At 43.2% G+C, this 20,026-nt stretch overlaps 1 protein-coding gene across 5 annotated transcripts in view; it reads left to right on the forward strand.

Annotated features, from left to right (window-relative positions):
* The first annotated feature begins 1,622 nt into the window (after nucleotides 1-1,622).
* wnk2 (WNK lysine deficient protein kinase 2) overlaps nucleotides 1,623-20,026 on the forward strand; it is a 66,586-nt gene continuing 48,182 nt past the window's right edge. For 4 of the 5 annotated variants that reach the window (XM_071383389.1, XM_071383398.1, XM_071383406.1 and 1 more), the window contains exons 1-6: nucleotides 1,624-3,287; nucleotides 7,374-7,546; nucleotides 9,421-9,641; nucleotides 9,984-10,141; nucleotides 11,201-11,289; nucleotides 12,288-12,507. In XM_071383389.1, coding sequence (XP_071239490.1) covers nucleotides 2,613-3,287; nucleotides 7,374-7,546; nucleotides 9,421-9,641; nucleotides 9,984-10,141; nucleotides 11,201-11,289; nucleotides 12,288-12,507 — 1,536 coding nt within the window. In that variant the 5' untranslated portion in view covers nucleotides 1,624-2,612. Of the gene's footprint in view, nucleotides 3,288-7,373; nucleotides 7,547-9,420; nucleotides 9,642-9,983; nucleotides 10,142-11,200; nucleotides 11,290-12,287; nucleotides 12,508-20,026 lie in introns of all 5 variants that reach the window. The other variant, XM_071383425.1, reaches the window with a different exon arrangement.

Here is a 20,026-nt window from a genome sequence, read left to right on the forward strand (position 1 = left end):
GCTAAATATGTGTATGTGACCAATACAATTTGATTTGAGTATATACACTGAATGTCCAAAACATTAGGAACACCTACCTAATATTGAGTTGTACCCCCTTTTGCACTCATGTAACGGATGTGAAATGGCTAGCTAGTTAGCGGGTACGCGCTAATAGCGTTTCAATCGGTTACGTCACTTGCTCTGAGACTTGAAGTAGGGTTTCCCCTTGCTCTGCAAGGGCCGCGGCTTTTGTGGAGCGATGGGTAACGATGCTTCGTGGGTGACCATTGTTGATGTGTGCAGAGGGTCCCTGGTTCGCGCCCGGGTCGGGGCGAGGGGACGGTCTAAAGTTATACTGTTACACTCAGAACAGCCTCAATCCGTCAGGGCATGAACTCTACAAGGTGTAGAAAGCGTTCCACAGAGATACTGGCCCATGTTGACTCCAATGCTTCCCACAGTTTTACCAAGTTGGCTGGATGTCCTTTGGGTGGTGGACCATTGTTGATACACACGGGAAACTGTTTGTAGCGTTGCAGTTCTTGACACACTCAAACCGGTACCCCTGGCACCTACTACCATATCCTGTTCAAAGGGAATTAAATCTTTTGTATTTCCCATTCACCCTCTGAATGGTACACATACACAATCAATTGTTTTAATGTTTAAAAATCCTTATTTAATCTGTATTCTCCCCTTTGTCTACACTGACTGAAGTGGATTTAACAAGTGACATCAAATACACTCTTAGAAAAAAAGGTGTTATCTAGAACCTAAAAGGGTTCTTTGGCTGTCCCCACAGGACAACCATTTGAAGAACCCTTTTGGGGTCCACAGAGGGTTCTACATGGAACCCAAAATGGTTCTACCTGTAACGACAAAGGGTTCTCCTATGGGGACAGCCAAATAACCCTTTTGGAACCCTTTCTTTCTAAGGGTGCAAGGGATCATAGCTTTCACCTGGATTCACCTGGTTAGTCAAGGAACGAGCAGGTGCTCCCGAACGTCCTAAGTATAGTCAGTGTATTTTCTGAGGCAGAATACGTGAGCAGTAGTAATAGAACTCTCCTGTAGGTGGAAACGTCTGCACGGGCAAAAATAGCACTGTCATGCAAGTTTCATCTCAACAGAGATTGGCGCAGCGCCATTGAGAAATAAGAACTGAATAACTGTAGAACTCAACTGATTTAATAGAATATAACATTTTTCTATTGTATTCTATTGAACAGAATATAATTTATATTATCAAGAACAAGCATGTTGCCTACTTATCGCTGTTCACTTTTAGGCTATAATTTGCTGGCTGTTCTATTCCATTCCAATCTATTCTATTTGGTTATTTTCTATTCTATTCTACTGCACTTAACTCAAATGAATAGAATGTAGGCTAAAATATATTTTAGTCCATCAAGAACAAGCAATTAGCCTACTTATCAGTGATCATTTGAATGCTGTTCCATTATATTCTACACATTTAAGGGCAGTAGAATAGAAAACAATACAATAGAATAGGCAATTATCCTAGTGATCCCTTTTCGGAAATAATTTGCAGGTTTCTGCCGGGCACAGAGGGTGCGCCCTGTAGGCTTCTCGTCCTTCACGGGAGCCCGTAGCGTCATGCAGAGGATGGGAGGACACAGCGAGTGGTGTGGTCCATTACAACCCGTGTCACAGAGGCTGAAAGGTAGCGCCTAAAAACGTGCGTATTTATTGGATACGTGTTGTTGCTAGGGGCGTGGGTTTGAGTCTTAAAATTGGCCTGTCTCCTTGCCATAGAAAGTGTAATTCGAGAGAGACATGGCACAAATACTGTCCGAACGAACGGTGAGATGCTCTGAGCACATGCTCTGGGAGAAAACTGTGCCGCAGTGAGCAACCAATTTGATCTGATCAGCGCTTTTACTCCGCACCCGGACACCGCTCAACAGAGGAACTGCCCCCCCAGCGGGGTGCTGCGCATAGGGGGCGATGCAATGGGGGCGATGCTGTGATGTGGAGGTCACACTTCTCTGACTTCATTCTGCTTTTCAAACGATAAATAACCGTAATACATGCGCAATAAACAGCTACTGGATCGACTAGCCTACGATTACAGTGGTCACAGCTGCTCACCTGACAGTTGCATGTGATGGGTATTTTGAGTGATTAGAGAGAAACAGGGAACTATCCTTGCCCGACAACCGTGAGTGTTCATCGTAGCAATTCTACCTACCACGAGTTGTACAGCCTGCACTGTAACCAATTCGATCAGTTGATGAAACAAAGTCGCAATAAACGAAGGCTTTACCGAAACTGCATATGATAGCAATTAATTACAATTGTAATGTATTAATGCAACATTTCAATTGGCTGTTTGGCTGGCTGGCTTGACTAATGATAAGATGAGCCGTATTAAATCACGCAGTGGCACCATTGCGACTGTTTTAAGAGTTATTGTCGTTATTAATTGCCGTTTTATACATATGCTAGATATCTCAAGTGAGATTGGTTTAAGGGATTGTATAGCTGCCTAACTGCGTCAGTACATGCGAACGTTGCAGGTAGCCTATGCACACCCTCACTGCTGGGGAAGGACCATGAAAGCAGTAGCCTCTGAATCTCACCGATAACTGTCTAAATATTTCCCGGGGATGGATTCCGGGGAGGACTCGGGCTCGGACGCGCCACTTGGATCGACATTCTCCTCGGTTCCCAATTTAGACTCTGACACCAACGCCAACATCCGTATCTATGAGAACGGTGAAGAGCGGAATGTTGACAACATGGAAACTGCGGCGCTAAGAGGGGCAAGCGACCCGAGCGCGTACCCCTTGTCGGATTACCGGGGACTGGTCCGTCAGAGGTTTATTCGCAGAAGTTTGTGGTTTTCCGACGCGGACGACCAAGCTTTGGACGCGCCAGAATGCGTCAACAGTACTCCAATGCTCAGCGTCCACCTGCGCACCATCGTGGACCGAACCCGCGCGCTCGGACCTCGCGTGGCTTTCCAGGTCCAGGAGAGCTCGAGCACCGAGAGCCAAGTGGGGCAGAAGGACAGTGCGACTGAGAGTGTGAGCGCGGATGAAGAGAAGGAGAGGAGCGAGGCCGAGCCAAAACCAGACGATGCAGCTGCACCGTCGCCTGATACCACCGAGAAAGCGGGGATTGACGAGAACGAGGATGAGAACGAGATAAAAGCTGTGTCCACCTCACCCGGGGGCCGGTTTCTCAAGTTCGATACTGAGATCGGGAGAGGGTCATTTAAGACCGTCTACAAGGGTCTGGACACAGACACCTGGGTAGAAGTTGCTTGGTGTGAACTCCAGGTAATTGAATAGGACTCCTTGGTTTACACTTTAAGTTACTAACTCCATTATAATGTCTAATTGTTTGGAACTAGAAAAATCCTTCTGAATACATTTATATCCTGATGATAAGTTCTTACACTGCAGCATGAACGTCATAACTATTTTATGAAGCTGTAATAACACCTGCTCTTATGGCTGCCTAAGGTGCCCATATAACATTTTGCACTAAATGTGGCAATTGTTAGCATTAACTAAGCTGAATTCCTCCCAGACTTTTTTGTTGTTGTTGGTTATGAGGGCCTTGGTCATGAAACCGTAGTCTATTACGAGGCCTATGATACCACTGCACAGACACACGGACAGAAACGACGTGTTGCATTTCAAAGCGTTACGGTAGATTGCCACCACTTGAACCTGTGCTAGTTCAGACGAGACAGAGTGGAGGCTGGTAGTGCTGATGATGGGACGCCAGTTCTGATGACGGGTTATCAGGTTTTGCACCACCTGTCCCTCCCTCCACCCACACACGAAAGCAGACCCTGTCACCATTGTGTTTAATACAACTCTGTGATGTACATTTTCAGCGGACTGAAAAAAATACCGTCATCTTTCTGCACATCAGTTCCGGATTGGGTCCATTTGCAGGCAATGAGAGGTTTCTGTACTGCTGCATACGAGCGTTTCAGGGTGTCGCCAAATGAGCTGAGAGAGGGGTTTAGTGTCGGAGCAGAGACGGGTGAAAGAGAGAGAGACTCGGCTAGTTCACTGAGATTATCTTATACCAGCATTTTAGAAGTTCCACTAAAATGTGGATGGATGGACGTGGTAATTTAACAATACACAACCTACTATTTGCACCATGCCAGCCATTAGGTCATGCTATGAATACACTGTTTCAGTGTACAGGTAGGTGAGTCAGAGTCTGTGTTGTGGTTCCGGAACTAAACCAAGGGAAGGCAGAGGGAGATATTCAGTATTTCAGACACATAGGGGCGAGAGGGTTTTTGTTATGGAGCTGATGCAGCATTTCTCAGTGTCTCCAGGAGCGGAGAGATGGTGTTTTTAGGAACAGTTTTAGCCTGGAGCCCCCTCATTGTTTAGGTTCCCCTGGGGAAGTCAGGCACGAATATCATACTGTACCTCCAAGACATGCTACCTTCTCCTAACTTTCTCACTCATCATTATTCACGATTCATTCATGATTATCGGTAATCATGGTAGCATCCAGGTTAATGTAGAAGTGTTTAGAAACATATTCTATTCTTATTTACAATAAAAGTGACCGCAAAATTACACAATACATTATTTACCAATTTGGGCTCCATATAACCTGAAATACAACCAAAACAAACTGAAAATGCATCCATCAAATTTGTATAGTCACAGTCTTGATGTAGTCATTGAGTGCTAGGAATATGGGATGAAAATACTACACTTTTCACTACTTTAATAGACATTTAAGTGAATTTGTCCAAATACTTTTGGTTTCCTAAAATGGAGGGACTACATGCAAATAGTGCTGCAATTTCTAAACAGTTGAATCAATATGAATGAAAATACCCTCAAAATGAATCGGACCGTCTGTAATTTAACCTCATAGTCATTGTATAATTTCAAATCCAAAGTGCTGGGAATACAGAGCCAAAACAACAAACAATTTGTCACTGTCCCAATACTTTCTGACCTCACTATATAAAGAGAGATAGAAAAGAGAGTGATACAGAGATACAGAAAGAATGAGCCAGATGAAAGAGAATGAGAGAGCAAAATAAGGATGATTGAGTGAAAAATCATTTGAAAAAGACAAAGGGATACAGCCATCTGCAGAAATACACCAATGTACACATTCATTTAGTAAATCAACTGATCATATGGATGTGTTTCCCTCTCTCTCTCTGTCCCCATCTCTGGGTCAGACAGACTTACCAGGTCCTGATCATCTCGGATCAGTGGATGATGCAACATGATTCAGGGAAAAACTGCCAGCTGCCAGTGTGTCTGATCAGCTGAGGATACAGTTCTACACACACGCAAACAAACGTTCCACTCCGCACGTCTCCACATCATGTGGACAGGCTGATGGGCTGATAGTACAGCATACTAAACTAAACGACAGCCTATCCCCTGGGGCGTTACTGGGCAGATCTGTCTGGAGAGGCTAAACCTGCTGATGCAAGCGCTCCCTTCTGCAGAGATTGAGAGAGAGGGAGACAGAAAGAGAGAGAGAGCGGGAAAGAGGGAGAGGGAAAGAGAGGGAGTGTGCGCCTGTGCGGGTCAGTTTGGGATAAGCAGTGATCGGCTCTCGCTTGCTGTGTATCGGGGACAGTAAAGCTATGCGTCTTATATCATAGCTCATTGCTGTTATGCTGGATCTCACCCATTCCATTAGAGCAGAGTGCTAATATAGCTTCTCTGTCTTCTTTCGCAACGACAAAGCTCAGTAAGGCAGGCAGATGCTGTAACTGCCACGCCCTGCCTGGGGGGGAAAAAATCCATAGACTGCCACAGGATCCTTAGATAGATCCGAGCAGTTCCCACTCCCCAGTTAACCTCCTTCCAGAATAGGATCCTGAAAAATGTGTTGTGTAGGAAACAGTATGGGCAATTAAGGACATGCTTACTGGGCTAGCATCTGTTTACCAACATGTTAGATATACGGATATACGACAGCTTAGGTCGCTATGGGCTTTAGGTGAAATACGACTCTGCACCTTCCTCCAATAATCCATGCTGGTGAATGGACATAATGTGAACATTCTTTATTACTGCCATCTGGAAATCTGTAACACTATATGCACACGCTTCCCAGATGAAAAAGTGTGTGTGTTTGAGAGAGTGTGTGTGTTTGAGAGAGTGTGTGTGTGTGTGTCTTTGCCACTCAGTATCTCAGTATTGTTGCATCCCTCTGCGTCCCTTTGACGCTTCTCTCTGAGTCTCAGTGGGTATTTGTTCATGTGTACTGTGGCCACGGTATCTCATTGCTGTATGCTGCGGACCCCTCTTCTCCATCACTGTTTAGTGGTCATTTGTGTCATGTACACAGTACACAGGTGTGTATAATGTACATGTGTATACTGTCTTTATACTGTACGTAGCGTGAAGATTTTATATATGTTTGTATATGTATGTAGGAGTATGAATCTTGTTACAGACAAGATTTTGGGTTCATCTTTCGATTTGTGGATCTCATGATTCAAGGCTGTGACTGAAGTGTATTCCTGTGTGCGTGTGCGTGTGTGTGTGTGTGCGCGCCCAGGCCGGGGTTGTCTAAGGTTTCTACCAGACTGTCCTGAGTGGAACAGAGATGTAGAGGATCTTTACTGTCAGCTGTTTCACTATTTAAAGAGAAGAAGAGGGCCAAAATATTGATCCACAGTAAACTCCATCACCCAGAGGCTGTATAGCCAAAGACACAGGTGTTACATTCAGCCTCTCCTCCCTACAGCTGTGGAAGACATCCTCGTTCTTAGTATAGAGTCTATATCTGCTTCACAACACCTTTGTAACCAAGCAAGACTCTGATCCCACTTCTGACATCACCACATATCATTCAAGTAGACATCTTAACTGAACATCGTGCTTTCACGAGAGGACATCACCTATGGCATCATGTCCAGATCACACTGCATGTTTTATACATGGCTGTTACGAGATGAAGGATTCCCACCCCTGCGCTTTCCTCACTCAAAACATCACACTTGTGTTCACTCCGAGTCTTTTCCCTGTCTTCATTTTGCAGCGGTGGCCGACCACTGCTAAATCGTTTCCACCGCTCCAAAAGATATGCCATTTAAAAAGAATATATATTTCTGCCAAGACACACTTCGGCAATTAAGCCATTTTTATACTTCCCCATAGTCATATGAACTCAGGGATACCATTTTTATGTCTCTGCATGCAGCTGGAAGGAAGTTTATAACTTGTGTTATGGAAACAGCTACCTTTGCCACCGCTGCTGAAAAGAAAAAATCCTATAGGAAATTCATAGCATTACTCCCAAACATGGCCCACAGGAGTCCTACAGTACATTCATGGGTTTCTAGACCAATCACATAACTGTCGAGACACTGGAATAATCTCATTGTCTCCCCTTTCTTCTCATAGGACCGTAAGCTGACCAAAGCAGAGCGTCAGAGGTTTAAGGAGGAGGCAGAGATGTTGAAGGGTCTTCAGCACCCCAACATTGTACGTTTCTACGACTTCTGGGAGTCACCGGTCAAAGGGAGGAAGTGCATCGTTCTGGTGACAGAGCTCATGACCTCAGGGACACTAAAAACGTGAGACAAACACAACCAGCAGCATCCTCCCTCCCGCTCTCCCTATCACACAACACTGCTGAGCTTAACATTAAACAAGGTCAGGTAAAACCTCCTAAACTGTTCTTATGAGATGAAAAATAGTAACTTTCCAAAAGGGGAAATTCCACTGGTGTCAGTGGAAAGTTTTCATTGTATAAATTAGTTCATCCACAGTTTGACAACTTAATTGGGCAAACTAAAAGTTGAATGATAGTTGTTCTTATCAGATGGATTGTAGTGGTCATGATGATGACAATTATGATGATGATAATCATGATGCTGCTGATGATGATGGTCTGCTCTTCATCCTCCAGCAGTGGAGGCTCCTCAGAGGAGAAAGGGGAGGACCATCCTCAGTGAATTTGATAAAATCAAAATAGTGAAACATTTTAAAGTTATCCTTTTTAGATAAAACTATACAAAAATATGAAAATGTCACCAAATAATTCATTAAAACACACTGTTTTGCTATGACGGCCTACATTAGCCTCAGCAGCACTCTGTAGGGTAGCAGCACAGTGTAGGCGGAGGAAAGCTAGCTTATGTCCTTCTCTGGGTACATTGACTTCAATACAAAACCTAGGAGGCTCATGGTTCTCACCCCCTTCCATAGACTTACACAGTAATTATGACAGCTTCTGGAGGATGTCCTCCAACCTATATGAGCTCCTGCAGCATGAACTGGCATGTTGTCCACCCAATCAAAAGATCAGAGAATGAATCTAGTACTGAAAGCGTAAGCTACAGCTAGCTAGCACTTCGGTGCATACCATATGGTGAGTAGTTCACTTAAAGAGAGATGAACGATAACAGTTTAATAATTTTGATAGAGAGAGCGGGAGAAAGGGAGAGAGAGCTATATTTAGTTGTATTTTTTTAAACTTTCACTTTCACTTAGATGGGAAATACAGCTAGCTAGTTTAGCCTACTCAAATACCCGGCTCAAACAGAGAGGGATGTTATGTTAGCTAGCTGGCTATGGCTATCCAACACTGGAACTCTTTCAAGTCAAGGTAAGCTTTTGATTTAATGATTTTTTTTGCCACTGGGCCCACCGGTGTAACTACTAAACTGCTTTCTGACTGTACCGATTGTAGCGAGTTTACTAACGCGTTAGTTCTAGTAGTTCTAGTTGACTATGATGTTACAACAATGTAGGCTGTGTGTAGCGGTTAGCGGTCATAATATGAAGGTTTGGCTTGGAAAGGTTTTTTCGCCTGGTCACAGGCAGCTGATGTGTACTGAAGTCCACAAGTGAAGGGAAAAGGTGAGAGGAGGAGAGCGCATAGATAGTTGAAAGAAGGAGTTAGTTATACAACGAGCAAAGTGATCATGCTGTTTCTATGTGGCTGCTGTGAAAGTGAACTGTTTGCGTGTGATCAGGGGTGTATTCATTCCGCCGATTCTGTTGAAAAACATTTCTTAAACAGAAAAAAGAAACGTAACGAAACGGGGACAAACATACCTGAATTTGTCCAATAGAAACTCATTTGCAACTGTTGGATTAATGATTACACCCTAGATCAGCTAAATGCAGCCAAGAGTGTGCAAGGCGGTATTGAATGTGTCACTGTCTGTCACCTTGATTACTCAAAATTATTTAGACCTGTGCACTTACGCTGTAAACTTTCATTCATATGATAGGTTGTAGAAGCCTCATGATGGGTACAGGGAAAATTTGATTATTATGCAGTAGCCTAAACTTATCGATGATACATTGAGCTGGGTGAATCGAATATGAATGACAGTCATCCAACATGCTGCAATAGAAATAAGGCCATGCTCCTAAAAAAAAAAGAAAGAAGAATCATCCTCCCTCATCTTAAATGGCTCCGACCGCCACTGTCCTCCAGGTATCTGAAGCGGTTTAAGGTGATGAAGCCTAAGGTTCTGAGGAGCTGGTGTAGACAGATCCTGAAGGGGCTCCACTTCCTCCACACCAGGGACCCTCCCATCATCCACAGGGACCTGAAGTGTGACAACATCTTCATCACCGGCCCCACCGGCTCCGTCAAGATCGGGGACCTGGGATTGGCTACCCTCAAGAGGGCCTCCTTTGCCAAGAGTGTCATTGGTGAGGAATTACACATGCTCTTTCATGCTCTGCTTGGAAGGGTCGTAAACACATCATCTGTAAAAGGGTATGGAATCTATACTGTAACTGTGCACTTAATGGATTGTGACAGTACCTTAGCCTTGACTCTACTTGAGACCTGAAAGGCTGTTTCTGAATTCATTGATCCTCTTTTGGATGGGTATACATCATGTGAGATAGCTTAGCATGTTTATCATATTTGTGTGAGTGTGTGTCAGTGTGTTAGGGAGAAATCCTTGTTTCTTTCAAGAGGGAGCCTTGTAACTCTTGTGACCTTTTGATGTTTGCTTTTGCCTTCTCCCCTGACCTCTGTCCTCCCAGGCACCCCAGAGTTTATGGCCCCTGAGATGTATGAGGAGCACTATGACGAGGCGGTGGACGTCTATGCCTTTGGCATGTGTATGTTGGAGATGGCCACCTCAGAATACCCTTACTCCGAGTGCCAGAACGCTGCTCAGATCTACCGCAAAGTCACCAGCGTGAGTTTATGGAGTCCAGCACAATACTGTCTATCACCCACACCGTGCTGGCACCTATGTTTTTCCCCACCAGCACTAAGTCAACTATCTCATCGCGATCGCCAATGTTTACTTACTAGCACTCACAGCAAAGCCATGAAGATCTATAATTCAGTCTATACTCCAAAAGGTTACCACAGTGATGTGAGATGCTACTGCTTACAACAAAAACCTACTAAAAGCACAGGTACAGTCACTCAAATGAGTTAAAGTGAAATACCAAACGAGATGATCAAAATTCTCTCTCTGCTGCTTTAAAAAAAAAAAAAGAGTTGTTGCAGTGTGCTTTTTGAGGTACAACAGCAACCCAGAGGAATGTACAGTGCAGAGGTTTAAAAGGAAGTGAACCATCACATTTTCAGAAATAGTTTGCAGTTCTTTCAACAAGGATAAATAAGATGTTTATGACTTATGGAGAGCATGCCTGTATTTCAAAATGCACCTTATTCCCTACAGTGCACTACTTTTGATTGACTTTTGGTCAAAAGTAGTGCACTGCATAGGGAATAGGGTGCCTTTTGGGACGTAGCCCCCATTCATTTCTTCACATTTCATCATAAAACAAGTAAAGCTCCATTCGTCCCGCCACAACTTTCCTCTCTAGAGTAGAGTAACGGCAGCTGAGGCAGCTCATCACTTCTCATTGGAGTGGAGTAGACGACATGTCACCACGGGGAGTCTGTTCTTTAACGGGGTGGGACATTTGTTAGCCGTCTTACTCCTGTCACAAAGAACGAAGGTCACACACTCTGTGTGTTATTTTTGTGACACTCTGACTCAGTGAGAAATGGTATTTGTGGACTCCAGGACCAGTAGCTGTCACACCTGGGGATCCAAATAAACACGTTTGTTTTGTATTTGTCTTCAGGAAGATTGTTTTTGTTTTCCTTTCTGTGAGTGTCAGTGTCCGAATGTGTAATATATCCCATGACATTCTTCTTACGCCATACTGTGTGAGATGTCACGTAGAATATACTTCCCATCCTGCATATTGTTGTTCTTTGTGTCTGGCATCTCCAGGGGGTGAAGCCTGCCAGCTATGATAAGATCAGTGACCCAGAGATTAAGGAGATCATCGGGGAGTGTATCTGCCATCGGCGGGAAGAGAGGTAAGTGGACCAAGTCAAGTCCATCTGTAAAGTCAAGTATGCCGGTAAAGTACTGAGCAGGTAGAGGGCATTAAATGGTCACAACCAACACATACACACGTGGGTATATCATTTCAATTCAGTCACTTTTTGACAGCACCCCTTTTGATTTGAACAAAACCTTCCATACTATTTGCCCGTTGTAGAAGTGCTCAGAAAGGGACTTTTTGGACCTGAATGCCAAAACATTCAAGAGATTAAGGTGCTCAAAGTTGAGGCGTTTTGCATAACCCACCATGCTATGAGACGTCCATGTCATCATCACTGGAAAAGATCAACGGTTGAGATTGATATAACTTGAAAGCTTACAAACAGGATTGTCAAATTATTTCATAAAAACATGTGTTAATTCAAATGATAACATGTTTTAATCTTTAATGTCAATTATCAAAAAATGCGTGAAACTCCTATTTGTATTTTTTCCAACCGATGGCGGGCACAAAACGTATGATGATATAAAGAGGGTCTAAGCTACAACATATGCGAATATGAAAACAAATCTGAGTTTAGATAATTGACGTTAAAGGTACAAAATGACAGAATAGAAACATATAATAATCATTTATTTCAAAAAAGTTGAAAATTATTTGACAACCCTGCCTGTAATCTTTTAAACGATATCAATCTCAGCCGTTTATATTTTCCAGTGATGAAGACATGGATGTCTTATAGTATGGTGGGGTATGCAAAATGGGTCAACTTTGAGCACCTCCATCTCCCGAATGTTTAGGCATTCAGGTCCAAAATAATAATTCACATATCCTGTTGCTGCGGGATTATTGTCCTGCTGAAGCAGACTGGCTCAAATTAAGATCCTAGGTCTGCACTGTTGATGCTCCTATGTGTACTGACGTTTCGGATCAGTCATTCTGAGTGACACCGTAAACGTTCCGCAGCACCGGCGTTGTGTGTGTGAACGTGCGTGTGTGTATACTTTTCTGTATGTTTGTTGTCTACAGGTACAGCATAAAGGACCTCTTGAACCATGCCTTCTTTGCCGAGGACACAGGCGTGAGGGTGGAGCTGGCCGAAGAGGACGATGGGAAAAAGAGTTCCATCGCCCTGAAGGTGTGGGTGGAGGATCCCAAGAAGCTGAAGGGGAAGTACAAAGACAGTGGTGCCATCGAGTTCACCTTTGACCTGGAGAAAGAGACCCCAGAGGGCGTGGCCCAGGAGATGGTGAGTAGCAGAGTAAAGGTCTTCACGGGTCCACCAGACCCGAAATTCCGAGATCCGACCCGGGCCCAAGCGTGTCGAAGTCCAAAATTCTGACCTTTGTCTCGGATCTAGGTTGGGTCTGATATAATTGCCACGGGACTCGGGTATGTGCATTTAAAATGGATTTACCAACTAGACCCGATTGGACCCGTCCTCTAGTAATTTAATCAGTGAGGTGATGAGAAAACGGTGCAAGCTTGTGATCTGTGTCACTCCATTTGCAATTTAAAACATAGCTTATGCCGGCCAGGTCCAGCTGAAACTTGTTCCGGCCGCTCACCTCGCGTACGTATGTTGCTGAGGAGAGAGAGAGAGCAAGAGAGAGTAGCCTTGGCCTAGGCTGCTGTTGATTGCGAAGATGGAGGCATTTTTCATTGAAGTAAAGCGAACGTTAGAGGAGAAAAGAGTACAGTGTAGAAGCTGAGAAAGGGAACGGACAGGTCGCTATTCAGGTTTGATGCAATTTTCAAACTTTTTATTTCTTTTCGTATTTATCATCTTTATTATCATTATTATTATTATTATTATTATATCATTATTATTATTGTAGGCCTATTTATCCTAATCTAAACCAGTTCTTTAAGTATGCAAAAAGTTTTTTTTTTGCATTATGTTGAGACATTTTCATTGGCTAAATTAAGTTCCAACTGTAGGCTAATCCTAGTGTTCACCGCAATATAACAGCCTGTTCATATTTTCCCTATAAACACAGACTTTACTTACTTTTTATTTTTAATTTTTTTTAAATAAATTTTATCCCCTTTTCTCCCCAATTTTCGTGGTATCCAATCGCTAGTAATTACTATCTTGTCTCATCGCTACAACTCCCGTACGGGCTCGGGAGAGACGAAGGTCGAAAGCCATGCGTCCTCCGAGGCACAACCCAACCAAGCCGCACTGCTTCTTTAACACAGCGCGCCTCCAACCCGGAAGCCAGCCGCACCAATGTGTCGGAGGAAACACCGTGCACCTGGCCCCCTTGGTTAGCGCGCACTGCGCCCAGCCCGCCACAGGAGTCGCTGGAGCGCGATGAGACAAGGGAATCCCTACCGGCCAAACCCTCCCTAACCCGGACGACGCTAGCCCAATTGTGCGTCGCCCCACGGACCTCCCGGTCGCGGCCGGCTGCGACAGAGCCTGGAGACTTTACTTACTTTTGATATTACTCTTATAAAGTTTAGAAACCTTTGTACAGGTTTGGTGTGGTGTGGCTATTATTAGGCTATAGCTGCAGGTCTATGAAGTTCAGTGAGCACCGATGCTCCCTCGGACGCCGACAGTTGAATTTGATATGACAGTTAAACTTGATATGTGACGAATGTTTTAGGACTACCAATGTTACTCCTATAATCTAACAATAGAATGCTTATCTTTATAAAAAACTATTGATTTAATCATATCGGGTCAGGTAGGAAAGCCACGGATCCATTTCGGAACAAGTCCAAGTGTTTGGACCCGTGAAGACATCTATAGCAGAGCCATATGTAGAGACTCTAAATGGCTGTGGTGAGCAGGGTTCACATTATCATGGCTCAGATCTGTCTTGCAGACACTGTTGGTGTATTTGCAGTACCAGTTGCAGAGTATGATATTTATGTTATGGAGTGAGAAATTATATGACTGTCCCCTAGATACCATTTATTTGATGAGCCTTAATACATTTTTTGTTTTATGATGAGTAAAATGTAGCATTTTACTTTAATCTAGCCATGTGGCATCCTCATGGAAAGCAACTCTGTCCTCTAGACTATGTATATATATATATATATATATATATATATATGTATATGTGTATGTATATATATATGTATGTATATATATGTGTATATATATATGTATATGTGTATATATATGTATATGTATGTATATATATTTATATATATATGTGTATGTATATATATATGTATGTATATATATGTATATATATGTGTATATATATGTATATGTGTATATATATGTATATGTATGTATATATATTTATATATATGTATATGTATGTATGTGTATATATATGTATATATATGTATATATATATGTATATATATAGTCTAGAGGACAGAGTTGCTTATATATATATATATTTGGAGAACAGCAAAAACAAGCAAAAATGAACCCAACCATTATCACCTTGGCTGTTGTAGGTTCATTCACCTCAGTCGATCTACACTGAACAAAAATATAAACACAACATGTAAGGTGTTGGTCCCATGTTTCATGAGCTGAAACGCAAAAAAAAAACGTATTTCTCTCGAATTTTGTGCACAAATTTGTTTACATTCGTGTTAGTGAGCATTTCTCCTTTTCCAAGACAGGTGTAGCATATCAAAACGCTAATTAAACATAATGATCATTACACAGGTGCACTTTGTTCTGGGCACAATAATAAGCCACTCTAAAATGTGCAGGTTTGTCACACAACGCAATGCCACAGATGTCTCAAGTTTTGAGGGAGCGTGCAATTGGCATGCTGACTGCAGGAAGGTCCACCAGAGCTGTTGCCAGATCATTTTATGTTAATTTCACTACCATAAGCCGCCTCCAACATCGTTTTAGAGAATTTGGCAGTACGTCCAAACAGCCTCACAACCGCAGACCATGTGTATGGCGTCGTGTGGGGGAGCGGTTTGCTCATGTCAATGTTGTGAACAGAGTGCCCCATGGTGGTGGTGTGGTTATGGTATGGGCAGGCATAAGCTATGGACAACGAACACAATTGCATTTTATCGATGGCAATTTGAATGCACAGAAATACTGTGACAAGTACCTGAGGCCCATTGTGAGGTCAATTTCTTATAAGGTATCTGTGACCAATAGATGCGTATCTGTATTGCCAGTCATGTGAAATCCATAGATTAGGGCCTAATTAATATATTCCAATTGACTGATTTCCTCATATGAACTCAGTTAAATCTTAGACATTGTTGCATGTTGCGTTTATATTTTTGCTCAGTATACAAACACGTAGCCTATTAGCTATACAATTGTAATGTTATACCCCTGAAAGGGGGGAAATCTGAGAAATGATTCACACTGACACGTAGCATCAGCGGCTGTTCAATCAGTTGTAATGATGCAATGGATAAAATCATCAACTCTATACATAGATAGTTATTTTCTCAAATTACATAGCGTTCACATTTGTATTCCTAGGTATCAATTATCAAGCTCCACACAAACAGGCATCAATGGAGCACACAGATGATCGTATTATCACATTCACATGAATTATTATGATATTACTTATGATTCTGTATTACTATCAGTGATGTAGTGGTAAAACATGGGTAAACTATAACCTCCAGTGGGCGATTGAGATAAGACGAACAACCACAGATATAAACGAAAACGGATGACATTTTTAGAACTGTATCGCTTGCATTTTAATGCAGGTCTATAGGGATGATAGGCCATGTGGAGATGTTCATATTGAAACATGTCTTCTTTTTTTAAGTTCCTAACTTGTTTGATAAGATTAGTACCAATTTTCTTAAGGGACTCCACATGGGGCCATGGCCCCAAGTTTGTGACCTACTGTAATAACCCCTCTCTCTGCTTGCTTCCGCTCGCTCTCTCTGTCTCCTCTACTTCCTCCTGAATGCATTGCAGCCTGCCTCAGCCTCACCACTTAGTGCCACATCACCGTCTGTCTCAGTAGCCAACTCTCTGTAAAGCAAAGTTATTATGAGAACTTAATACCTTATTGTTTGCTCCTGCTGAAGTATGCTCCATTTAACACTAGCTTCTTACTTCATTCTTCTAGTTGGCTAAGTAATAGGTTTACCTCCACTGTACTCACATCCTACCATACCCTTGTCTGTACATTATGCCTTGAATCTATTCTTCCGCGCCCAGAAATCTGCTCCTTTTACTCTCTGTTCCGAACGCACTAGACGACCAGTTCTTATAGCCTTTAGCCGTACCCTTATCCTACTCCTCCTCTGTTCCTCTGGTGATGTAGAGGTTACCCAGGCCCTGCAGCCCCCAGCACCACTCCCATTCCCCAGGTGCTCGCATTTGTTGACTTCTGTAACTGTAAAAGCCTTGGTTTCATGCATGTTAACATTAGAAGCCTCCTCCCTAAGTTTGTTTTATTCACTGCTTTAGCACACTCCGCCAACCCTGATGTCCTAGCCGTGTCTGAATCATGGCTTAGGAAGGCCACCAAAAATCCTGAAATTTCCATCCCTAACTATAACATCTTCCGACAAGATAGAACTGCCAAAGGGGGCGGAGTTGCAATCTACTGAAGAGATAGCCTGCGGAGTTCTGTCATACTATCCAGGTCTGTGCCCGAACAATTTGAGCTTCTACTTTTAAAAATCTACCTGTCCAGAAACACTGTTGTCGCTTGTTATAGACCCCTTCAGTCCCCAGCTGTGCCCTGGACACCATACTGTATGTGAATTGATTGCCCCCCCCATCTATCTTCAGTGTGTGTACTGTTAGGTGACCTAAACTGGGATATGCTTAACACACCGGCCATCATACAATCTAAACAAGATGCCCTCAATCTCAACCAAATGATTAAGGAACCTACCAGGTACAACCCTAAATCCATAACCATGGGCACCCTCTTAGATATCATCCTGACCAACTTGCCCTCTAAATACACCTCTGCTGTCTTCAACCAGGATTTCAGCGATCACTGCCTCATTGCTTGCATGCGTGATGGGTCTGCGGTCAAACGACCACCCCTCATCACTGTCAAACGCTCCCTAAAACACTTCAGCGAGCAGGCCTTTCTGATCGAAATGGCCCGGGTATCCTAGAAGGATATTGACCTCATCCCGTCAGTAGAGGATGCCTGGTTGCTCTTTAAAAGTGCTTTCCTCGCCATCTTAAATAAGCATGCCCCGTTAAAAAAATGTAGAACTAAAAACAGATATAGCCCTAGGTTCACCCCATACTTGACAGCCCTTGACCAGCACAAAAACATCCTGTGGCGTTCTGAATTAGCGTCGAAGAGCCCCCTCGATATGCAACTTTTCAGGGAAGTCAGGAACCAATATACTCAATCAGTTAGGAAAGCTAAGGCTAGCTTTTCCAAACAGAAATTTGCATCGTGTAGCACGAATTCCCAAAAGTTTTGGGACACCGATAAATGTACGATAATCGATAATTTCAATAAGCATTTTTCTACGTCTGGCCATGCTTTCCACCTGGCTACCCCTACTCCGGCCAACAGCTCAGCATACCCCTGCAGCAACTGGTCCAAGCCCCCCCCCCCCTCCCCGCTTCTCCTTCACCCAAATCCAGACAGCTGATCTTCTGAAAGACCTGCAAAATCTGGATCCCTACAAATCAGCTGGGCTAGACAATCTGGACCCTCTCTTTCTAAAATGATCCGCCGAAATTGTTGCAACCCCTATTACCAGCCTGCTCAACCTCTCTTTCGTATTGTCTGAGATCCCCAAAGATTGAAAGCTGCCGCGGTCATCCCCCTCTTCAAATGGGGAGACACTCTAGACCCAAACTGTTATAGACCTATATCCATCCTGCCCTGCCTTTCTAAAATCTTCGAAAGCCAAGTTAACAAACAGATCACTGACCATTTCGAATCCCACCGTACCTTCGCCACTATGCAGTCTGGTTTCCGAGCTGGTCATGGGTGCATCTCAGCCACGCTCAAGGTCCTAAACGATATCATAACCGCCATCAATAAAAGACAATACTGTGCAGCCATCTTCATCGACCTGGCCAAGGCTTTTGACTCTGTCAATCACTGCATTCTTATCGGCAGACTCAATAGCATTGGTTTCTCAAATGACTGCCTCGCCTGGTTCACCAACTCCTTCTCAGATAGAGTTCAGTGTGTCAAATCGGAGGGCCTGTTGTCCGGACCTCTGGCGGTCTCTATGGGGGTGCCACAGGGTTCAATTCTCGGGCCGACTCTTTTCTCTGTATATATCAATGATGTCGCTCTTGCTGCGGGTGATTCTCTGATCCACCTCTACGCAGACGACACCATTCTGTATACATCTGGCCCTTCTTTGGACACTGTGTTAACAAACCTGTTGTATGGCTTCAATGCCATACAACACTCCTTCCGTGGCCTCCAACTGCTTTTAAATGCTAGTAAAACTAAATGCATGCTCTTCAACCGATTGTTGCCCGCACCCGCCCGCCCGACTAGCATCACTACTCTGGACGGTTCTGACTTAGAATATGTGGACAACTACAAATACGTAGGTGTCTGGTTAGGCTGTAAACTCTCCATCGAGACTCACATTAAGCATCTGCAATCCAAAATTAAATCTAGAATCAGCTTCCTATTTCGCAACAAAGCCTCCTTCACTCATGCTGCCAAACATACCCTCGTAAAACTGACTATCCTACTGATCCTTGACTTCGGTGATGTCATTTACAAAATAGCCTCCAACACTCTACTCAGCAAACTGGATGTAGTCTATCACAGTGCCATCCATTTTGTCACCAAAGCCCCATATACTACCCACCATCACTGGTCACCATAGCAACACCCACCCGTAGCACGTGCTCCAGCAGGTATATTTCACTGGTCATCCCCAAAGCCAATACTTCCTTTGGCCGCCTTTCCTTCCAGTTCTCTGCTGCCAATGACTGGAACGATTTGCAAAAATCACTGAAGCTGGAGTCTTATATCTCCCTCTCTAACTTTAAGCATCAGCTGTCAGATTAGCTTACCGATCACTGTACCTGTACACAGCCAATCTGTAAATAGCACACCCAACTACCTCATCCCCATATTGTTATTTATCCTCTTGCTCTTTTGCACCCCAGTATCTCTACTTGCACATTTATCACACTTTTTATTATTTCGCCTCTATGGCCTATTTTTTGCCTTACCTCCTTACTCTTCTACATTTGCGCACACTGTACATAGATTTTTATATTGTTTTATTGACTGTACGTTTGTTTATGTGTAACTCTGTGTTGTTGTTTTTGTTTATTGACTGTACGTTTGTTTATGTGTAACTCTGTGTAGTTGTTTTTGTCGCACTGCTTTGCTTTATCTTGGCCAGGTCGCAGTTGTAAATGAGAGCTTGTTCTCAACTGGCCTACCTGCTTAAATAAAGGTTAAATAAAAATGTAATAATAATAATAGCCTACTAGCTTTGATCAACGCTGGGAGCAATATTTAGATGTTGACCTGTAATTGATTTTCTTTATTGTGTACAAAATATATATTTTCATTATTATTCTTTTCAAATTAGAAAAAATTACTGTAGTCCAGATCTCAGCGTCCTCATATGTAGTTACGGCCTTGTCTGTACAGACTACATCTCCCAACATGCCTCTGGGGGCTGGGGCCTGCTGTGCATTTGGTGATAGTCATGAAATAGTATGTTTTTGAGATTACAGTCAGACTGCACAGAATCACATATCTACAAATAACCTCTAATCCCATATAACAACTCATTATGTGATTAAACTGATCTTCCTCAAACACGCTGAAAGACTTGATATCGTGTTACAGTCCATTCCTGGACAGTAAAAAAAA

Source organism: Salvelinus alpinus, chromosome 2 (genome assembly GCF_045679555.1).
Source record: "Salvelinus alpinus chromosome 2, SLU_Salpinus.1, whole genome shotgun sequence".
Lineage (NCBI taxonomy): Eukaryota > Metazoa > Chordata > Actinopteri > Salmoniformes > Salmonidae > Salvelinus > Salvelinus alpinus.